General features: G+C 37.3%; 1 protein-coding gene across 1 annotated transcript in view; it reads right to left on the bottom strand.

The window, feature by feature from the left end:
- HDX (highly divergent homeobox) overlaps positions 1–24,468 on the bottom strand; it is a 227,686-nt gene that overhangs the window by 59,691 nt on the left and 143,527 nt on the right. The window contains exon 5 of the mRNA XM_040265625.1: positions 19,193–19,400. Within this exon, the coding sequence (XP_040121559.1) occupies positions 19,193–19,400 (208 nt within the window). The remainder of the gene's footprint in view (positions 1–19,192; positions 19,401–24,468) is intronic.

Raw genomic sequence — 24,468 nt, 5'->3', positions numbered from 1 at the left:
TGACTTACTTCACTCTGTATAATAGGTTCTAGGTTCATCCACCTCATTAGAACTGACTCAAATGCATTCCTTTTTATGGCCGAGTAATATTCCATTGTGTATATGTACCACAACTTCTTTATCCATTCATCTGTCGATGGATATCTAGGTTGCTTCCATATTCTAGCTATTGTAAATAGTGCTGCAATGAACAATGGGATACATGTGTCTTTTTCAACTTTGGTTTCCTCAGGGTATATGCCAAGGAGTTGAATTGCAGGATCATGTGGTGGTTTTATTCCTAGTTTTTTAAGGAATCTCCATACTGTCTTCCATAGTGTCTGTATCAATTTAAATACTCACCAACTGTGCAAGAGTGTTCCCTTCCTTCCACACAATCTCCAGCATCTATTGTTTGTATACTTTTTGAAGATGGCCATTCTGGTGATATCTCACTGTAGTTTTGATTTGCAATTCTCTAATAATAAGTGATGCTGGCCATCTTTTCATGTGTTTGTTAGCCACTTGTATGTCTTCTTTGGAGAAATGTCTGTTTACCTCTTTTTCCCACTTTTTGATGGGGTTGTTTGTTTTTATGGCATTGAGTTGTATGAGCTGCTTGTATATTTTGGAAATTAATCCTTTGTCTGTTGTTTCATTTGCTATTATTTTCTTCCATTCTGAGGGTTATCTTTTCACCTTGCTTATAGTTACCTTTGCTGTGCAAAAGCTTTTAAGTTTAGTCAGGTCACACTTGTTTACTTCAGTTTTTATTTCCATTACTCTAGGAAGTGGGTCATAGAGGACCTTGCTTTGATTTATGTCATCAAGTGCTCTGCCTATGTTTTCCTCTAAGAGTTTTATAGTTTCTGGCCTTACATTTAGGTCTTTAATCCACTTTGAGCTTATCTTTGTGTATGGTGTTAGGAAGTGCTCTAATTTCATTCTTTTACATGTAGCTGTCCAGTTTTCCCTGCACCATTTATTGAAGATGTTGTCTTTTCCCCATTGTACATTCTTGCCTTCTTTGTAAAAAAATAAGGTACTCATAGGTGCATGGGTTTATTTCTGGGCTTTCTATCTTGTTCCATTGGCCTATATTTCTGTTTCTGTGCCAGTACCATACTGTCTTGATGACTATAGCTTTGTAGTATAACCCGAAGTCAGGAAGGTTGATTCTTCCAACTTCTTCTTTCTCAACACTATTTGGCTATTTGGGGTCTTCTGTGTTCCCATATGAATTGTGAAATTTTTTGGTCTACTTCTGTGAAAAATGTCATTGGTAATTTAATAGCTCAGGTCAGTCCCTCAGTTCCGTTCGGTTCAGTCACTCAGTTGTGTCCGACTCTTTGCAACCCCATGAATTGCAGCATGCCAAGCCTCCCTGTCCATCACCAACTCCCGGAGGTCACCCAAACTCACGTCCTTCGAGTTGGTGATGCCATCCAGCCATCTCATCCTCTGTCGTCCCCTTCTCCTCCTGCCCCCAATCCCTCCCAATATCAGAGTCTTTTCCAATGAGTCAACTCTTCGCATGAGGTGGCCAAAGTACTGGAGTTTCAGCATTAGCATCATTCCTTCCAAAGAACACCCAGGACTGATCTCCTTTAGAATAGACTGGTTGGATCTCCTTGCAGTCCAAGGGACTGTCAAGAGTCTTCTCCAACACTACAGTTCAAAAGCATCAATTCTTCAGTGCTCAGCTTTCTTCACAGTCCAACTCTCACATCCATACATGACCACTGGAAAAACCATACCCTTGACTAGACAGACATTTGTTGGCAAAATATGTCTCTGCTTTTTAATATGCTATCTAGGTTGGTCATAACCTTCCTTCCAAGGAGTAAGTATATTTTAATTTCATGGCTGGAATCACCATCTGCAGTGATTTTGGAGCCCAGAAAAATAAAGTCAGACACTGTTTCCACTGTCTCCCCATCTATTTCCCATGAAGTGATGGGACCAGATGCCATGATCTTCGTTTTCTGAATGTTGAACTTTAAGCCAACTTTTTCACTCTCCTTTTTCACTTTCATCAAGAGGCTCTTTAGTTCTTCACTTTCTGCCATAAGTGTGGTGTTATCTGCATATCTGAAGTTATTAATATTTCTCCCAGAAATTTGATTCCAGCTTGTGCTTCTTTCAGCCCAGTGTTTCTCAAGATGTACTCTGCATATAAGTTAAATAAGTAGGTGACAAGATACAACCGCCACACTTTGTAATTTGATAGGGATTGCATTAAATTTGTAGACTGCATTTGGTAGTATAGTCATTTTCACAATCTTGATTCTTTCTACCCAGGAACATGGAATATCTCTCCATCTCTTTATATCATCTTTGATTTCTTTCATTAGTATCTTATCATTTTCTGTGTACAGTTCTTTTGTCTCCTTAGGTAAGTTTATTCCTATATATTTAATTCTTTTTGTTGCAATGGTGAATGATACTGATTCCTTAATTGCTGTTTTTTTAAAAAAATAAATTTATTTATTTTAATTGGAGGCTAATTACTTTACAATATTGTATTGGTTTTGCCATACATCAACATGAATCCACCACGGGTGTACACATGTTCCCCATCCTGAGTCCTCCTCCCAACTCCCTCCCCATATCATCCCTCTGGGTCATCCCAGTGCAGCAGCCCCAAGCATCCTGTATCAAACCTGGACTAGTGATTCATTTATTATATGATATTATACATGTTTCAATGTCATTCTCCCAAATCATCCCAACCTCTCCCTCTCCCACAAAGTCCAAAAGACTGTTAATTGCTCTTTTTGATTTTTCACTATTAGTGAATAGAAATGCAAGTGATTTATGTGTATTGCTTTTGTATCCTGCAATTTTGCTAAGTTCACTGATCAGCTCTAGTAATTTTCTGATACTGTCTTTAGGGTTTTCTACATACAGTATCATGTCATCTGCAAATAGGGAAAGCTTTACTTCTTTTCCAATCTGGATTACTTTATTTTTTTTTTTTTTCTTCTCGGATTGCTGTAGCCAGAACTTCTAGAAGTATGTTGAATAATAGTGGTGATAGTGTACACTCTTGTCTTGTTCCTGTTCTTAGGGGGGATGCTTTCAGTTTTTCACCCTTGAGAATAATATTTGCTGTGGGCTTATCATATATGGCCTTTACTGTGTTGAGATAGGTTCCTTCTATGAATATTTTTTAAGAGTTTTAATCATAAATAGATGCTGAATTTTGTCAAAGACTTTTTATGCATCTATTGAGATTATCTGATGGTTTTTATCTGTCAATTTATTAATATGGTTCATCATATTAATTGATTCCTGTGAATTGAAGAATCCTTGCATCCCTGGAATAAACCCAACTTGATTATGGTGTATGAGCTTTTTGATGTGTTGGTGAATTCTGTTTGCTAAAATTTTCTTGAGGATTATTTTCATCTATGGTCATCAGTGATATTGGCCTGTAGTTTACGTTTTTCGTGTTGTCTTTGTCTGGTTTTGGTATCAGAATGATGGTGGCCTCATAGAATGAGATTGGAAGTGTTCCTTCCTCTGCAACTTTTTGAAAGAGTTTTAGATGGGTAGGCACTAGCTCTTCTCTAAATGTTTGATAGAATTCTCCTGGGAAGCTATCTGATCCTGGGCTTTTGTTTTTTGGGAGATTTTTGATCACAGCTTCAATTTCAGTGCTGGTAATTGTGTTGTTCATAATTTCTCTTTCTTCCTGGCTCAGTCATGGAAGATTGAACTTTTCTAAGAATCTGTCCATTCCTTCCAGGTTATCCATTTTATTACCATGCGGTTGTCCATAATAGTCTCTTATAATCCTTTGTATTTCTGCATTGTCTGCTGTGACCTCTCCTTTTTCATTTCTGATTTTGTTGATTTGATTCTTCTCTTTTTTTCTTGATGAGTCTGGCTAAGGGTTTGTCAATTTTGTTTATCTTCTCAAAGAGCCAGCCTTTAGTTTTATTAATCTTTACTGTTGTTTCTTTCATTTCATTTTCATTTATTTCTGCTTGGATCTTTCTGATTTCTTTCCTTCTAATAATTTTGGAGATTTTTTGTTCTTTTCCCAGTGGTTTTAAGTGTAAAGTTACATTGTCTATTCGATGTTTTTCTCATTACTTGAGGTAGGCTTCTACTGCTATAAACTTCCCCATTAGAACTGCTTTCCCTGTATATCATAGGTTTTGAGTTGTCATGTTTTCATTGCCATTTGTTTCTAGAACAATTTTTATTTCCCTTTTAATTTCTTCAGTTACCTGTTGGTTATTTAGAAATGTATTGTTTAATCTCTATGTGTTTGTGTTTCTTACTGTTTGTTTCTTGTAAATGACATCTAGTCTCATAGCCTTGTGGTCAGAGAAGATGCCTAATATGATTTCAACTTTCTTAAATTTACTGAGGTTTGATTTGTGACCAAAGATGTGGTCTATCCTGGAGATTGTTCCATGTGCATTTAAGAAGGTGTGTTCTTCTTCATTTGGATGGAATATCCTGAAGATATCAGTGAGATCCATCTCATCTAATGTACAATTTAAGACTTGTGTTTCCTTATTCATTTTCTGTTTTAATGATTTGTCCATTGGTTTGAATGAGTGTTAAAGTCTCCTAATATTATTGTGTTACTGTCAATTTTTCCTTTTATTTCTGTTAGTGTTTATCTTATGTATTGAGGTGCTCCTATGTTGGGTGCATAGATATTTACAATTGTTATGTCTTCCTCTTGGATTGATCCCTGAATCATTATGTAGTGTCCTTCCTCATCTCTTGCAATATTCTTTACTTTAAGGTCTATTTTGTCTTATATGAGAATTGCGACTCCAGCTTTCTTTTGCTTCCCATTTGTATGGAATATATTTTTCCATCCTCTCACTTTCGTCTATATGTGTCTTTAGGTCTGAAGTGGGTTTCCTTGTAGACAGCATATATATGTGTCTTGATTTTGTATACATTCATCCAGTCCATGTCTTTTGGCTGGAGCATTTAAACCATTTACATTTAAAGTAATTATTGATATATATGTTCCTATTGTCATTTTCTTAATTGCTTGGGGTTGATTTTGTAGATCGTTTTTCTTCTCTTCTATTTCTTGACTATATAAGTCCCTTTAACATTTGTTGTAAAGCTGGTTTGCTGGTACTGAATTCTCTTACCTTTTTCTTGTCAGAAAAGCTTTTTTATTTCTCCATCAATATTGAATAAGACACTTGCTGGTACATTAATCTTGGTTGGAGATTTTCCCCTTTCAGTATTTTAAATATATCCTGCCATTCCTTTCTGGCCTGTGGAGTTTCTGTTGAAAGATCAACTCTTAAATGTATGGGATATCCCTTGTATGTTACTTATTGCTTTTCCCTTACTGCTCTTAATATTCTTTATTTGTGTTTAGTCTTTGTTAGTTTGATTAATATGTGCCTTGGCATGTTTCTCCTTGGGTTTATCCGGTATGGGAATCTGTGTGCTTCTTTGACTTGATTGGTTATTTCCCTTTCCATGTTGGGGAAATGTTCTTTTTTTTTTAAATATAAATTTATTTATTTTAATTGGAGGTTAATTACTTTACAATATTGTATTGGTTTTGCCATACATCAACATGAATACACCACAGGTATACATGTGTTCCCCATCCTGAACCCCCCTCCCTCGCTGTGCCATCCCTCTGGGTCATCCCAGTGCACCAGCCCCAAGCATCCAGTATCATGCATTGAACCTGGGCTGGTGACTCATTACATATATGATATTATGCATGTTTCAATGCCATTCTCCCAAATCATCCCACCCTCTCCCTCTCCCTCAGAGTCCAAAAGACAACTACAATCTTTTCAAAAATTTTCTCATACCCTTTCTTATTTCTTCTTCTTCTGAGACCCTATAATTTGAATGTTGATGTGTTTGCTATTGTCCCAGGGGTCTCTGAGACTATCCTAAGTTCTTTTCATTCTTTTACTTTATTCTGCTCTTCAGTAGTTATTTCCACAATTTTATCTTCCACCTCACTGATTTGTACTTCTGTTTCAGATATTCAGCTATTGATTCTTTTTAGAGTATTTTTAATTTCTATAATTGTGTTGTCACTGAATGTTTATTTAATTATTTTTAAATTTAAATTTATTTCTTTTAGTTTAAGGCTAATTACTTTACAATATTGTATTGGCTTTGCCATACATCAACATGAATCCGCCACGGGTATACACGTGTTCCCCATCCTGAACCCCCCTCCCTCCCTGTGCCATCCCTCTGGGTCATCCCAGTGCGCCAGCCCCAAGCATCCTGTATCCTGCATCAAACCTGGACTGGTGATTATTTTCTTATATGATATTATACATATTGCAATGCCATTCTCCCAAATCATGCCACCCTCTCCCTCTCCCACAGAGTCCAAAAGACTGTTCTATACATCTCTATCTCTTTAGCTGTCTTGCATAAAGTTTATCGTTACCATCTTCCTAAATTCCATATATGTGCGTTACTATATCATATTGGTGTTTTTCTTTCTGGCTTACTTCACTCTGTATAATAGGCTCTAGTTTCATCCACCTCATTAGAACTGATTCAAATGTATTATTTTTAATGACTGAATAATACTCCATTGTATATATGTACCACAGCTTTCTTATCCATCCATCTGCTGATGGACGTCTAGGTTGCTTCCATGTTCTGGCTGTTATAAACAGTGCTGCAATGCACAATGGGGTACACGTGTCTCTTTTAATTCTGGTTTCCTCGGGGTGTATGCCCAGCAATGGGATTGCTGGGTCATAAGGCAGTTCTACTTCCAGTTTTTTAAGGAATCTCCACACTGTACTCCATAGTGGCTGGACTAGTTTGCATTCCCACCAACAGTATAAGAAGGTTCCCTTTTCTCCACACCCTCTCCAGCATTTATTGCTTGTAGACTTTTGGATCACAGCCATTCTGACTGGGGTGAAATGGTACCTCATTGTGGTTTTGATTTGCATTTCTCTGGTAATGAGTGATGTTGAGCATCTTTACATGTGTTTGTTAGCCATCTGTATGTCTTCTTTGAAGGAATATCTATTGAGTTCTTTGGCCCATTTTTTGATTGGGTCGTTTATTTTTCTGGAATTGAGCTGCAGGAGTTGCTTGTATATGTTTGTTATTGGTTGTCAGTTGCTTCATTTGCTATTATTTCCTCCCATTCTGAAGGCTGTCTTTTCACCTTGGTTATAGTTTCCTTTGTTGTGCAGAAGCTTTTAATTTTGATTAGGTCCCATTTGTTTATTTTTGCTTTTATTTCCAGTATTCTGGGAGGTGGGTCATAGAGGATCCTGCTGTGATTTATGTCGGAGAGTGTTTTGCCTATGTTCTCCTCTAGGAGTTTTATATTTTCTGGTCTTACATTTAGATCTTTAATCCATTTTGAGTTTATTTTTGTGTATGGTGTTAGAAAGTGTTCTAGTTTCATCCTTTTACAAGTGATTGACCATTTTCCCAGCACCATTTGTTAAAGAGATTATCTTTAATCCATTGTATATTCTTGCTTCCTTTGTCAAAGATAAGGTGTCCATAGGTGCATGGATTTATCTCTGGGCTTTCTATGTTGTTCCATTGATCTATATTTCTGTCTTGGTGCCAGTACCATACTGTCTTGAATACTGTGGCTTTGTAGTAGAGCCTGAAGTCAGGCAGGTTGATTCCTCCATTTCCATGCTTCTTTCTCAAGATTACTTTGGCTATTCGAAGTTTTTTGTATTTCCATATAAATTGTGACATTATTTGTTCTAGCTCTGTGAAAAATATCGTTGGTAGCTTGATAGGGGTTGCATTGAATCTATAGATTGCTTTGGGTAGTTTACTCATTTTCACTATATTGATTCTTCCAGTCCATGAACATGGTATATTTCTCCATCTATCAGTGTCCTCTTTGATTTCTTTAACCAGTGTTTTATAGTTTTCTATATATAGGTCTATATATATAGGTCTTTGAAGAAAGCATTGGCACCCCACTCCAGTACTCTTGCCTGGAAAATCCCATGGATGGAGGAACTGGGTAGGCTGCAGTCTATGGGGTCACTAAGAGTCAGACATGACTGAGCGACTTCACTTTCACTTTTCACTTTCATGCACTGGAGAAGGAAATGGCAACCCACTCCTGTGTTCTTGCCTGGAGAATCCCAGGGATGGGGGAGCCTGGTGGGCTGCTGTCTGTGGGGTTGCAGAGTCAGACACGACTGAAGTGACTTAGCAGCAGCATATGCAGGTCTTTAGTTTCTTTACGTAGATATATTCCTAAGTATTTTATTCTTTTCATTGCAATGGTGAATGGAATTTTTCCTTAATTTCTCTATTTTCTCATTATTAGTCTATAGGAATGCAAGGGATTTCTGTGTGTTGATTTCATATCCTGCAACATTACTATATTCATTGATTAGCTCTAGTAATTTTCTGGTGGAGTCTTTAGCGATTTTTATGTAGAGGATCATGTCATCTGTAAACAATGAGAGTTTTACTTCTTCTTTTCCAAATTGGATTCCTTTTCTTTCTTTTTCTGCTCTGATGGATGTGGCCAAAACTTCCAAAACTATGTTGGATAGTAATGGTGAAAGTGGGCACCCTTGTCTTGTTCCTGACTTTAGGGGAAATGCTTTCAATTGTTCACCATTGAGAATAATGTTTGCTGTGGGATTGTCATATATAGCTTTTATTATGTTGAGGTATGTTCTTTATATTCCTGCTTTCTGGAGAGTTTTTTTTTTTTTTAACCATAAATGGATGTTAAATTTTGTCAAAATCTTCCTCTGCATCTATTGAGATAATCATATGATTTTTATTTTTCAGTTTGTTAATGTGGTGTATTACATTGATTGATTTGTGGATGTTGAAGAATCCTTGCATCCCTGGGATAAAGCACACTTGGTCATGGTGTATGATCTTTTTAATGTGTTGTTGGATTCTGATTGCTAGAATTTTGTTAAGGATTTTTGCATCTATGTTCATCAGTGATATTGGCCTGTAGTTTTCTTTTTTTTTGTGGCATCTTTGTCGGGTTTTGGTATTAGGGTGATGGTGGTCTCATAGAATGAGTTTGGAAGTTTACCTTCCTCTGCAATTTTCTGGAAGAGTTTGAGTAGGATCAGTGTTAACTCTTCTCTAAATTTTGGTAGAATTCAGCTGTGAAGCCATCTGGAACTGGGCTTTTGTTTGCTGGAAGATTTTCAATTACAGTTTCAATTCCCATGCTTGTGATGGGTCTGTTAATATTTTCTATTTCTTCCTGGTTCAGTTTTGGAAAGTTGTACTTTTCTAAAACTTTGTCCATTTCTTCCACATTGTCCATTTTATTGTCATATAATTGCTGATGGCAGTCTCTTATGATCCTTTGTATTTCTGTGTTGTCTGTTCTGATTTCTCCACTTTCATTTCTAATTTTATTGATTTTATTTTCTCCCTTTGTTTCTTGATGAGTCTGGCTAATGGTTTGTGAATTTTATTTATCCTTTCAAAGAAACAGCTTTGGCTATGTTGATTTTTGCTATGGTCTTTTTTGTTTCTTTTGCATTTATTTCTGCCCTAATTTTTAAGATTTCTTTCCTTCTACTAACCCTGGGGTTCTCCATTTCTTCCTTTTCTAGTTGCTTCGGGTGTAGAGTTAGGTTATTTATTTGACTTTTTTCTTGTTTCTTGAGGTATGCTTGTATTGCTATGAACTATCCCCCTTAGCACTACTTTTACAGTGTCCCAAAGGTTTAGGGTTGTTGTGATTTCATTTTCATTCGTTTCTATATACATTTTGATTTCTTTTTTGATTTCTTCTGTGATTTGTTGGTTACTCAGCAGCGTGTTGTTCAGCCTCCATATGTTGGAATTTTTAACAGTTTTTCTCCTGTAATTGAGATCTAATCTTACTGCATTGTGGTCAGAAAAGATGCTTGGAATGATTTCAATTTTTTTTTTTTTAATTTACCAAGGCTATATTTATGGACCAGAATGTGCTTTACCCCTGAAAAGGTTCCATGAGCACTTGAGAAAAAGGTAAAATTCATTGTTTTGGAGTGAAATGTCTTATAGATATCAATTAGGTCTAACTGGTCTATTGTATCATTTAAAGTTTGTTTTTCCTTGTTAATTTTCTGTTTAGTTGATCTATCCACAGGTGTGAGTGGAGTATTAAAGTCTCCCACTTTTATTGTGTTATTGTTAACTTCCCCTTTCATACTTGTTAGCATTTGTCTTACATATTGTGGTGCTCCTATGTTGGGTGCATATATATTTATAATTGTAATATCTTCTTGGATTGATCATTATGTAGTGTCCTTCTTTGTCTCTTTTCACAGCCTTTGTTTTAAAGTCTATTTTATCTGATATGAGTATTGCTACTACTGCTTTCTTTTGGTCTATACTTGTGTGGAATATCTTTTTCCAGCCCTTCAATTTGAGCCTGTATGTGTCCCCTGTTTTGAGATGGATCTCTTGTAGACAACATATATAGGGGTCTTGTTTTTGTATCCATTCAGCCAGTCTTGTCTTTTGGTTGAGGCATTCAAACCAATTACATTTAAGGTAATTATTAATAAGCATGATCCCGTTGCCATTTACTTTATTTTGGGGGGTTCAAGTTTATACATCCTTTTTGTGTTTCCTGTCTAGAGAAGATCCTTTAGCATTTGTTGGAGAGCTGGTTTGGTGGTGCTGAATTCTCTCAGCTTGTGCTTGTCTGTACAGCTTTTGATTTCTCCTTCATATTTGAATGAGATCCTTGCTGGGTACAGTAATCTGGGTTGTAGATTTTTCTCTTTCATCACTCTAAGTATGTCTTGCCATTCCCTCCTGGCCTGAAGAGTTTCTACTGAAAGACTGACTAGCTGTAATCCTTATGGGAATCCCCTTGTGTGTTACTTGTTGTTTTTCCCTTGCTGCTTTTAATATTTGTTCTTTGAGTTTGATCTTTGTTAATTTGATTAATATGTGTCTTGGGGTGTTTTGCCTTGGGTTTATCCTGTTTGAGACTCTGGGTTTCTTGGACTTGAGTGATTATTTCCTTCCCTGTTTTAGGGATGGTTTCAACTATTATCTCCTCAAGTATTTTCTCATGGTCTTTCTTTTTGTCTTCTTTTTCTGGGACTCCTATGATTCGAATGTTGGGGCATTTAATATTGTCCTAAAGGTCTCTGAGATTGTCCTCATTTTATTTAATTCGTTTCTCTTTTTTCCTCTCTGATTCATTTATTTCTACCATTCTATCTTCTACTTCACTAAACCTGTCTTCTGCCTCCATTATTCTACTATTTGTTGCCTACAGAGTGTTTTTCATCTCATTTATTGCATTATTCTGGAGAAGGCAATGGCACCCCACTCCAGTACTCTTGCTTGCAAAATCCCGTGGATGGAGGAGGCTGGTCGGCTGCAGTCCATGGGATCACAAAGAGTCAAACACTACTAAGTGACTTCACTTTTACTTTTCACTGTCATGCATTGGAGAAGGAAATGGCAACCCACTCCAATGTTCTTACCTGGAGAATCCCAGGGACAGAGGAACTTGGTAGGCTGCCATCTCTGGGGTTGCACAGAGTCGGACAGGACTGAAGAGACTTAGCTGTAGGATTGCATTATTCATTATATATTGACTCTTTTTTATTTCTTCTAGGTCCTTTTTAAACTTTCTTGCAGATTCTCAATCCTTGTCTCCAGGCTATTTATCTGTAATTCCATTTTGAATTCAAGATTTTGGATCATTTTCACTATCATTATTACAAATTCTTTATCAGGTAGATTCCCTATCTCTTCCTCTTTTGTTTGGTTTGGTGGGCATTTATCCTGTTCCTTTACCTGCTGGGTATTCCTCTGTCTCTTCATCTTGTTTATATTGCTGAGTTTGGGGTGGCCTTTCTGTATTCTGACAGTTTGTGGAGTTCTCTATTGTGCAGTTTCCTCGCTGTGGGTGGGGTTGTACAGGTGGCTTGGCAAGGTTTCTTGGTTAGGGAAGCTTGTGTCGGTGTTCTGGTAGGTGGAGCTGGCTTTCTTCTCTCTGGAGTGCAATGAAGTGTCCAGTAATGAGTTATGAGATATCAATGGTTTTGGAGTAACTTTGAGCTGCCTGTATATTGAAGCTCAGGGCTGTGTTCCTGTGTTGCTGGAGAATTTGCATGGTATGTCTTGCTCTGGAACTTGTTGGCCCTTGGGTGGTGCTTGGTTTCAGTGTAGGTATGGAGGCGTTTGATGAGCTCCTGTCGATTAATGTTCCCTGGAGTTAGGAGTTCTCTGGTATTCTCAGGATTTGGACTTAAGCCTCCTGCTTCTGGTTTTCAGTCTTATTTTTACAGTAGTCTCAAGACTTCTCCTTATATACAACACCATTTATAAACATCTAGGTTAAAGATGGAAAGTTTCTCCACAGTGAGGGACATCCAGAGAGGTTCACAGAGTTACACGGAGAAGAGAAGAAGGAGGAGGGAGATAAAGGAGACCAGGATGATATGAGGTGGCATCAAAAGAGGAGAGAGCAAGCTAGCCAGTAATTACCTGCTCAGGTGTGCTCCACAGTCTGGACTGCTCATAGATGTTCACACAGTTATACAGAAAAGAGAAGAGGGAGGAAGGAGAGAGAAGTGGCTAGGAGAATAAAAGGGAGGAATCAAAAAGAGAGAGAGAGATCCAGCCAGTAATCATTTCCCTAAGTGTTCTCTACCGTCTGGAACACACAGAGATTCACAGAGTTGGGCAGAGAAGAGAAGGGGGAGGGAGGAGACAGAGGCGACCTGGTGGAGAAAAAGGAGAGTCCAAAGGGGGAGAGAGCAGTCAAGCCAGTAATCTTCTCCAAAATAAAAATGGGTACTGAAGATTGGGTTCTTAAGGGTACAAGATTGATAACAAATACCAAAAAGCAAAGATTAAAAATCTAGAGTAGAGGTTGGGTTTTCAAAAATACAATATTAAAGAAAAGAAAGGGAAAAAAAATAGTCACAAAAATTATAAATATATATATATATATATATATATATGAAGTTTGCTTTAAAAAATAAGGGTCTTTTTTTGGCAAAGTAATAGTAGGTTATAAAAATGAAAATTAAATGAGTAATAGAGGACTTAAAATTTTTTTTAAAAAATTAAAATAATGAATGATCATAAAAATAGTAAAAATACATGTAGGACTTACTCTGGTGTTGTTGTGGGCAGTGTGGGGTCAGTTCATTTTCGGATAGTTCCTTGGTCTGGCTTATATTTCTCAAGATCTATAGGCCCCTTCCTATGTAGTCGGTACTAACAACAGGGTTTTAATCTATTGCACCTGTCACTTCCAAGGCGGTTCCCTCTGTTTTAGCTTCTTCTGTTTGCTGGTCTCTTCAGTGTCTGATTTCCACCCTGACACAAGGGGGGGCAGAGGTGGACACTTTTTTTAGGTTTACTTGTTCAGTCACGCGGCAGGGAGGGAGGGACGCTGCAAATAAATAACACTGGCGTGTGCTCGCAGTGTCTCAGCAACACTGGGCCTGCCCCGCTCACGGCGCATGTGCCCTCCCTGCCCACACTGCTCAGGCTCTATGTTGCCCTGCCAGGAACCGTCCGAGGCCGGCCCTGGGCTGCCTGCACCTCCCAGGTCTAAGCCGCTCTGTTTCAGGCACTCAGGTAGTCTTTAAAGGTGCAGACTCCATTGGGCCTGCGTTTTGTGCCCTTCCCAGGTCCGAGCAGCTCAGGTGATGAGGTGTTTCGCTAGCACAGTTACTGCGACTTATCACTTCCCCTGTCCCTGCTGCTCGTTTTTCTGGGTGTACAAGCAGCGCACCTTCTCAGGTGGATGTTGACTGTCCAGAACCCCAAGAAGTCTTAGTTAGCAAAGAAGGCCACTTGCAGTTTGGTAGATAACGTCTCTCTGGGGCTGCAATTGCCCCCTTCCGGCTCTGGCTGCCTGTCACCAGAGGGGGATGGTCTGCAGCTGGCTATCTCTGTTCAGTCTTTTGTTCTGTGTGTGGGCCTGGTGGTGTCTTAGGTTAGGGCTTTTCACGTGGTATCTATCCCACAGTCTGGCTTACTAACCCAAGTTAGTTTGCTCAGATTGCCCTCAGGGCATTCAGGCTTGGTCCTTACTCTAAGCAATGCAGCCTGCACCGCCCTGCCCGGCCCCCACTTGCTAGTGGTGGGTGCAGGCATCTGGGCTGCTTCTCCACTTGGGGAGTTGCCATTGGGCTCATAATCTGTGGGTTTTGTTTATTCATTTTTCCTCCCTGTTATGTTGCCCTCTGTGCTTCCAAGGCTCGCCACAGACTCGGCAGTGAGAGTGTTTCCTGGTGTTTGGAAACGTCTCTCTTTTTAAGACGCCCTTCCTGGGATGGAGCTCCATCCCTACCTCTTTTGTCTCTTTTTTTTTGTCTTTTGTATTTTTTCCTACCTCATTTCGAAGACAATGGGCTGCTTTCTGGGTGCTTGATATCCTCTGCCGGCATTCAGAAGTTGTTTTGTGGAATTTACTCAGCGTTTAAATGTTCTTTTGATGAATTTGTGGGGGAGAAAGTGGTCTCCCCATCCTATTCCTCTGCCATCTTAGGACCACTGTCTGCATGTTTATTGTTTAATTCGTCTAGGTTTTTTTTTAACGGATTCTTGCATTTTCTTCATTTTGTTTTCAAAAAGTTTTTGATCTTTACTATAATTATTCTGAATTCTTTTTCAGGTAATTTCCCTATTTCTTCTTCATTTATTATTAGAGCTTCCCTGCTGGCTTGGATGCTAAAGCATCTGCCTGCAATGTGGGAGACCCAGGTTAGATCCCTGGGTTGGGAAGTGGCAACCCTGGAGAAAGAAGTGGCAACCCACTCCAGTATTCTTGCCTGGAGAATCCCACGGATGGAAGTGTCTGGTAGGCTACAGTCCATGGTGTCGCAAAGAGTCGGACACGAGTGAGCGACTTCACTTTCACTTTCTTTCTTCATTTATTTGGACTTCTGTGTTTCTAGCTTATTCCTTCATTTGTGTAGTATTTCTCAGACTTTTCTTTATTTATTTTTAACTTATTGTGTTTGAGATCTCCTTTTCCCAGGCTGCAAGGTTGAATTTTCCCTTCCTTTTGGTTTCTGCCCTCCTAACGTTTGCCCAGTGGTCTGTGTATGCTTCTTATAGGGTGAGATTTTTGCTGAGTTTTTGTTTGTTTGTTTCTTTTTCCTCTGATAGGCAAGGTTGAGTGAGGTGGTAATCTTGTCTGCTGATTATTGGGTTTGTATTTTTGTTTTGTTTGTTGTTTAGATGGGGTATCCAGCACAGGGTACTACTGGTGGTTGGATGATTCTGGGTCTTTTATTCAAGTGGTTTCCTTTGTGTGGTTTCTCACTATTTGATACTCCCTAGGATGAGTTCTCTTGTAGTCTAGGGTCTTGGAGTCAGTGCTTCCACTCCAAAGGCTCAGGGTTAGATCTCTTTATTAAATGATATTCTTTTCACCTGTGATGTCTTACTCTTCATTGTTAATTTCTCTTTCTTCAGTGAAGATTCCTGTTTCCTGAGGGAACAGATAGCAGGATATAGTCCAACAATGATCAGAAACACTGTCTTCAGTAAGGTAGGACTGGGTGCTGACAGAAGGAGACTTTAGAAAATCTGTGTCTAAGCCAGATCTCAGGATCTCTGCTTCTCAGTTGTCATAGTCCCATCCTCTCTTCAATCTTCATATTTCTTTGTTATAAATTGTACATTAAAATTCATCTCTGCAATACTCCAACGATTGCTGTCAGACCATCAGGCTGTGAGGAAGTGTAACACCTGCTCAATTTGGAGACATGGGTCTTGGAGACATGGCCATTTAAGAAGCACTTAGTTAGATGGAGAAGGCAATGGCACCCCACTCCAGTACTCTTGCCTGGAAAATCCTATGAACGAAGGAGCCTGGTAGGCTGCAGTCCATGGGGTCGCTAAGAGTCGGATACGACTGAGCAACTTCCCTTTCACTTTTCACTTTCATTCATTGGAGAAGGAAATGGCAACCCACTCCAGTGTTCTTGCCTGGAGAATCCCAGAGACAGGGGAGCCTGGTGGGCTGCCGTCTATGGGGTCGCACAGAGTCGGACACGACTGAAGTGACTTAGCAGTAGCAGTAGCAGTACTAGTTAGAAGAGAAATTCTTCTTTTTCTGGAACTCTTTTGCTAGTCACTTGATTATTCAACTTTGGAATTTCCTTCAAATGGTAGGATAAAGATAAGACACCTATCCAGCACACAGGTAAATGCATCAGTCTGCACACATAACATCTGCTTCCTTTTGACATTTATATCCTCCAAGTGGCAGGTGGCCTAAACAAGATGACTGTTGAGCTATTTTCCTATCTATCATCTTTGATTTTCAGAGCTACACAGACTCACTGGAAACATACTGGACTATTCAACAAATATTGTAGGGGCATTTGGGTAATCATTTGGAAAATAAAATTAGGTATTTTCTTCACACATCTTAAAGCAAAACAATTTCTAGGTGGGATAAATATCAAGTTGTAAAAATGAATCCCTAAAGAAACAAGAAGCATATATGGGGTATGTTTACCTAATTGTACTATAAGGAAGGATTTTTTAATCATGACACCAAAGTCACAAACCATATAGGAAAAAAGCCGATGTATCTGACAACAGAAAAATTACAACCAAAAGTTGTGACTGTTGAAAACTCCATAAACAAACTTAGAAGGTAAAAATAAATTAGAAAATATAGTGTTACTATCCTGTTCAATAGAATTTTTAAAAAGCTAAAGCAAAATTCTCTCTATCATGAATGCAAAAGGGAAACTCACTATATATTATATAATTCCACTTATATGATATGCCCCAAAAAGACAAATTTATATAGTCAGAAATCAGATCAGATTTTGCCTAGGTTTTGAGGTGGGAGTGGATATTGACTGAAAACGGTCTCAAGGAAATTTTTTTTGAAGTGATGAAAACATTCTATAATTGGATTTTAGTTTTTTTGCCGTGGTAAAAATATTCTACAACTGGATTTTAATGATTATTCTAAAATTAAATTTTAGAAATGGCGATGACTGTACAACTGCATATAATTTACTAAAAATCATGGAGAAGGAAATGGCAACCCACTCCAGCATTCTTGCCTGGAAAATCCCATGGAGAGAGGAGCCTGGCGGGCTACAGTCCATGGGGTCACAAAGAGTTGGACATGACTGAGCAATTAAATCAAATCATTGAATTCTACTTTTGAAATGGATGGATTTTATTCTATGTAAATTAAACCTTAATAAAAGTGTTCATAAAGGTGTCAGGAGAAGACTGTTTCTGTATTTGAAATCAAACGAAAAATTCTTCTTATGGACAAATGATATAATTACATATTATTACTTGAATTCTTATTTAGGGAAACACTAAGAAACATTAACCAACCAGTCCATTCTAAAGGAGATCAGTCCTGGGTGTTCATTGGAAGGACTGATGCTGAAGCTGAAACTCAAATACTTTGGCCACCTCATGCGACGAGTTGACTCATTGGAAAAGACTCTGATGCTGGGAGCGATTGGGGGCAGGAGAAGGGGACGACAGAGGATGAAATGGCTGGATGGTATCATTGACCAGATGGATGTGAGTCTGAGTGAACTCTGGGAGTTGGTGATGGACATGGGGGCCTGGCGTGCTGCAATTCATGGGGTCTCAAAGAGTCAGACACGACTGAGTGTGTCCGACTGAATTGAACTGAACTGAAGAAGTATTATAAAGATAATCTAGCCTAACTCCCTTATTTTTTGGATAAGAAAACTAAAGCCTGATGATTTAAATAGTTTGCCTGAAGTCATGTAATCAGCTAGTAGAAGATCTAGGACTTGCACCCAGGTTGCCCAGTTACTAGCCTGTTGTTTATCACATTATGCCATACTGTCTTTCATTACAATGTTCTAACTTAAACTGACTAAAATTCCAAAAATTAAAATTAGCATGTACTATAGTCTTTGGATTGTTGTAATAGCAAATATTTTCTAAGCATGGGAGATCATTATTGTGGTAGATCAGTTTTACTTTTTGTGATGATGATGTGGGAGACTGCTTAGGTGGAAGCATTAAAAATAAAAAATACGAATGTTGGTGAAAGAGGGTTAGAGCCATTATGAAAAACAGTATGAAAGTTCCTTAAAAAATTAATAATAATTTTTTAATTTAAATTTTTAATTTAAATCCAACAATCCCTCTTCTGGGTATATATCCAAAAGAAATGAAATTAGTACCTCAAAGAGGTATGTGCACTTCCATGTTCATTGCAGTATTAGTCACAGTAGCCAAGGTATGGAAGCAAGCAAGTGTCCATAGACAGATGAATGGATAAAGAAATTGTGGTATATACATACAATGGAATATTTTTCAGTCTTTTAAAAATCCTGCCATTTGCAAGTGCTTGGATGAACCTAAAGGACATTATACTAACTGAAATAAGCCAAATTCAGGAAGAAAAATACTGCATGATCTCATTTATATGTGGAATCAAAAAAATCAAATATATAGAAACAGACTAGAATGGTAGGTACCAAGGTAAGGACATGGGGAAAATGGGGAAATTTTGGTCAAAGGGTGGAAACTTTCAATTACATAGTCTAGGTAACTAATATAGAGCATGATGACAATAATTAACAATATAGTTGACCTTTAAACAACATGAGGGTTAGCATCATGGAAGCCCCATCACAGTTAAATATCCAATAATAACTTTTGACTTTTCCAAAACTATACTAATACCTTACTGTTGACTTACCAATAGCATAAACAATTGACTAACACATATTTTGTATGTTTTATATATATTACATATGTTTTATGTATTCATGACATACCTTTTTCTTTTTTGATATTTTTAGGCCACATGGGTTTTCTGCAGGTTTTTCCAAATTGTTGCAAATCTCCACAAGTTTTTCCAAAGTATTATTGAAAGTGAACCAGTGCAGTTCAAACCCATGTTGTTTAAGGATCAACTGTATGTCCTATATTGTATGCTGGAAATTTGCTTTGGGAGTAGATTTCAGGTGCTCTCATTACATACACAGATAAAAATGTAACTATGTGAAGAGATGGATATGTTAATTAGCTTGATCATAGTAATCATTTCTTTATGTATATTTATATCTAAACTTGTACACTTTAAATATATATGAATATTATTTTAAAATAATGAAAATATATAAAATATGTCTATTTAACCAAATGTTTTGATGACTTTAGATTTGAAGGGCAGCAAACTGAAAAGCAAGTAAAAATGCATCAAATACACAAAAGATATCATTAGGAGGTGCAGCATATAAAATACCTTGAGAACTTCCTTCAGACAAACAGATGGATACTTCATCATTTCTGTCATTATCCTCTCCTACTTCAGGACCAGCTTCCTCTCCTGGTGTGAGTGCAGACAAAGAACCATATTCGGGCTGCTCAGAAAAATCAGCAGGGCCTCCTCTTGGAGGTGGAACTTGAATCCCCATTAAACGATATTTCCTTCTTCGATTCCCAATCCATGTCTTTATAAGAGAAATACAAGAGGAGGTTTTGTAAAAATAGAAACCTTAGCAGTTCTACCATTAAAATAATAAATGGATGTTGCATAAAATATGATTGTAAAGAATAAATAGGTACTGAGAAAAAATGCAGCTTTATTATTACTCAATAAACTAAAATATAAATGTTTCTATTTAAAACTTTTTTATTATCTTAATAATCAGACTTCCAAGCAACATGCAGCCCATTGCAGAATACTTTTTTGCTTTTTTTTTCTTTATGGAGAAAATAATGCACCAAATATTTCAAAAGAAACATGAATTGATTCTTTCCCAAAAGGGACCAGGCATGCAGCTCTAACTATATTTCATATCCTAATTCCAATCTTGATCTTCCTAGGTGAAAATGTGCTTTCTAGTAACTTTTTTTGGCTCCACGATGATTACCTGGGTATTTTAAGTATTATTCCATTTTATTAGATTTAGAACCAATTTCTAAAACTTGTTATATTAAAATAAGTTTGGAGTTACAGGAAGTTACAAAAATTGGTCTTCATTGAATTTTCTTCAATTTACATTTTACATAATTATAGTACTATAACAGAAAATGGAAATTGATATTGTACAATATGTGTTGACAATTTTATTTTCCTTTATCATAACATTCTTCTCCTCCTTTCTGCTATCTTCAACTCCTGACAACCATCAATGTGTTTTCCACATCTATAATTGTGTCATTTTGAGGATGCTATATAAATAGAGTAATACAGCATGTGACTGCAAAAAAATTCAAAAAATTAGCTTTTCTTGTTCAACATAATTTCCTGGAGATTTATTCAAGTTACATGTATTAGTAGTCCATTCCTTTTTATTGCTAAGAAGTCTTCCATGATACAGATTCTTTCCTTTTCTTTGCAGTGTTTAACTCTTCACTTGTTGGAGGACACTTGATTCCAGTTTTAGCTATTACATACAGCCATAAAGCGCCTATGAACAGTTTGTACAAGTTTTTGTGCTGATGTAAGTTTTCATTTCTCTAGTATAAATACCAAATAATGAAGTTTCTGGGTCAAATGGTAATTATATGTTTAATTTTAAAAGAAACTGCCAAATTGTTTCCATAAAAGTTGTACCATTTTACATTCTTACCAGCAATGATTGAGAGATTCAGTTTCTTGGTTTTCTTGCTAGGACTTGGTATTATAAGTATTTTTTCTTTTTAACTGTTCCCATTTCTGCATATAGTAATGATCAAGTTCTTAATTTGGTTTTCCCAATGGCTAGTAGTATTGATAATGTTTTCACATATTTCTTGCCATCCACCTATCACTGAAATGTCTCTTTGTGTCTTTTGCCCATTTTGTGATAAATTTGGTCTTCTAGTACTGAGTTTTGAGAGTACTTTATATATTCTAGATATGAATTTTTCTCAGATATGTGATTTTGCAAAATTTTCTTCCATTTTGTAGCACATATGAGTTTTTTGCCAAATATGGGGCTTGCAAATATTTTCTCCTTGTCTGTAGCTTGTATTTTCATCATCTTGGTCTTTTGTAGCACAAAAGTTTTTTTTTTTTTTTTTTTAATAAAGTTGAAGCTATTGCTTTTATTCTTTTATGGGTTGTGCTTTTTTTTTTTTTACCCTTCTTAATAATTCTTCACCAAGCTGTATTAATATTTAATTTTTATAGTTTTATTTTTCACATTTAAATTCCTGGTCCATTATGAATTCATTCTTGTCTAAGGTGTGAGGTCTAGGTCTAAGGTAATTTACATTCTCCAACAGAAATACAGTTGTTCCAGAATATTTCTTGAAAAGACTTCCTCCACTGAATTGATTTTGCATCATCTTGTTAAACTTAGCTAAGCTGGCCATGGTTGTGCAGAAATATTTCTGCATTCTCTATTCTGTTCAAATGATCTATACATCTATCACCCTGCTAATACAGTCTTCATTACTGTACTTAGATAATAAGTCTTGAAATTCTTCCATTTATTATTTTTTTTCTAGAACTGTTTTGGCCATGCTAGCATATTTCTTTTGATATGAATTTTAGAGATATCTTGTCTACATCAACAAAAAACCTTGCTGGAATTTTATAAGAATTATGTTAAAACTGAATAACAATTTGAGAGGACTTGACATTTTTACTATCTTGGATCTTCCAGTATGTGTACACAGAACGTCTCTCCATTTACTTAGAATTACTTTTATTCCTTTCATCAGTGTTTTGTAGTTTTCAGCACTTAAGTCCTGTACATGTTTTGTTGGAGTTACATGTATTTGATTTTTTGAGTGATTGCAAAGAATGTATCTTAAATTTCAGTTTGATTGTGTTTGTTTTTAACTATACAGACATGCAATTGATTTTTATATGATGATCTTGTATCCAGAGACTTTGGTGAATTCACTTAGTAGTTGTAGGAGTGTTTTATTTCTTTACAACTTTCTAAACACATAATCTTGAATCTTTTATTTACTTTTCTTGATTTATTGTACTGGTTAGAACTTCCAGTACTATAATAAAGGTGGCCAGAATGAACATCTTTTTTTCTGGTCTCAGAGGAAAGCGTCTGTTATTCACCATCAAAATATGATGTTAACTGTAGGTTTTGAGTGCTTGTAGATTTATTTTGGGGGGAGATTTTTTAATGATGAATTCAATTTTCTTAATAGTAATAGGGCAACATAAATGTCCATCAATAGATGAATGAATAAAAAATGTGGTATATATACTTATATACAACATAATATTACTCAGCAATAAAAAAAGATGAAATAATGCTTGGATCTGGAGATTAGCACACTGAGTGAGGTAAATTAGCCAAAGACAAATGTCATATGATATCACTTAAATCTGGAATCTAAAAAAAAATTATCAGTTCAGTTCAGTTCAGTCACTCAGTCGTGTCTGACTCTTTGCGAACCCATGAATCGCAGCACTCCAGGCCTCCCTATCCATCATCAACTCCCGGAGTTCACTCAGATTCATGTCCATCGAGTCAGTGATGCCATCCAGCCATCTCATCCTTGGTCATCCCCTTCTCCTCCTGCCCCCAATCCCTCCCAGCATCAGAATCTTTTCCAATGAGTCAACTCTTTGCATGAGGTGGCAAAGTAATGGAGTTTCAGCTATAGCATCATTCCTTATAAAGAAACCCCAGGACTGATCTCCTTTAGAATGGATTGGTTGGATCTCCTTGCAGTCCAAGGGACTCTCAAGAGTCTTCTCCAACACCACAGTAAAAACACATCAATTCTTCCGCACTCAGCCAACTTCTCAGTCCAACTCTCACATCCATACATGACCACAGGAAAAACCATAGCCTTGGCTAGACGAACCTTAGTCAGCAAAGTAATGTCTCTGCTTTTGAATATGCTATCTAGTTTTGTCATAACTTTTCTTCCAAGGAATAAGCGTCTTTTAATTTCATGGCGGCAATCACCATCTGCAGTGATTTTGGAGCACAAAAAAATAAAGTCCGACACTGTTTCCCTATCTATTTCCCATGAAGTGATGGGACCAGATGCCATGATCTTCATTTTCTGAATGTTGAGTTTCAAGCCAACTTTTTCACTCTCCACTTTCACTTTCATCAGGAGGTGTTTTAGTTATTCTTCACTTTCTGCCATAAGGGTGGTGTTATCTGCATATCTGAGGTGATTGATATTTCTCCCTGCAATCTTGATTCTAGCTTGTGTTTCTTCCAATACAGCGTTTCTCATGATGTACTCTGCATATAAGTTAAATAAGCAGGGTGACAATATACAACCTTGACATACTCCTTTTCCTATTTGGAACCAGTCTGTTGTTTCATGTCCAGTTCTGACTGTAGCTTCCTGACCTGCATACAGATTTCTCAAGAGGCAGGTCAGGTGGTCTGGTGTTCCCATCTCTTTCAGAATTTTCCAAAGTTTACTGTAATCCACAGTCAAAGGCTTTGGCATAGTCAATAAAGCAGAAATAGATGTTTTTCTGGAACTCTCTTGCTTTTTCCATCATCCAGCGGATGTTGGCAATTTGATCTCTGGTTCCTCTGCTTATTCTAAAACCAACTTGAACATCAGGGAGCTCACAGTTCATGTATTGCTGAAGCCTGGCTTGGAGAATTTTGAGCATTACTTTACTAGCATGTGAGATGAGTGCAATTGTGTGGTAGTTTGAACATTCTTTGGCATTGCCTTTCTTTGGGATTGGAATGAAAACTGACCTTTTCCAGTCCTGTGGCCACTGCTGAGCTTTCCAAATTTGCTGGCATATTGAGTGCAGCACTTTCATAGCATCATCTTTCAGAATTTGAAACAGCTCAACTGGAATTCCACCACCTCCACTAGCTTTGTCCGTAGTGATGGTTTCTAAGGCCCACTTGACTTCACATTCCAAGATGTCTGGCTCTAGATTAGTGATAACATCATCATGATTATCTGGGTCATAAAAATCTTTTTTTGTACAGTTCTTCTGTGTATTCTTGCCACCTCTTCTTAATATCTTATGCTTCTGTTAGGTCCATACCATTTCTGTCCTTTATCGAGCCCATCTTTGCATGAAATATTCCCTTGGTATCTCTAATTTTCTTGAAGAGATTTCTAGTATTTCCCATTCTGTTGTTTTCCTCTATTTCTTTGCATTGATCACTGAAGAAGGCTTTCTTATCACTTCTTGCTATTCTTTGGAACTACGCATTCAGATGCTTATATCTTTCCTTTTCTCCTTTGCTTTTTGCCTCTCTCCTTTTCACAGCTATTTGTAAGGCCTCACAAGACAGCCGTTTTGCTTCTTTGCATTTCTTTTCCATGGGGATGGTCTTGATCCCAGTCTTCTGTACATTGTCACGAACCTCAGTCCATAGTTCATGAGGCACTCTATCTATCAGATCTTGGCCCTTAAATCTATTTCTCACTTCCACTGTATAATCATAAGGGATTTGATTTAGGTCATACCTGAATGGTCTAGAGGTTTTCCCTACTTTCTTCAATTTAAGTCTGAATTTGGCAATAAGGAGTTCATGATCTGAGCCAGATTCAGCTCCTGGTCTTGTTTTTGTTGACTGTATAGAGCTTCTCCATCTTTGGCTGCAAAGAATATCATCA

This window comes from Oryx dammah, unplaced genomic scaffold, assembly GCF_014754425.2.
Source record: "Oryx dammah isolate SB20612 unplaced genomic scaffold, SCBI_Odam_1.1 HiC_scaffold_23, whole genome shotgun sequence".
Lineage (NCBI taxonomy): Eukaryota > Metazoa > Chordata > Mammalia > Artiodactyla > Bovidae > Oryx > Oryx dammah.
This window is presented reverse-complemented; position numbering and strand designations above follow the sequence as displayed.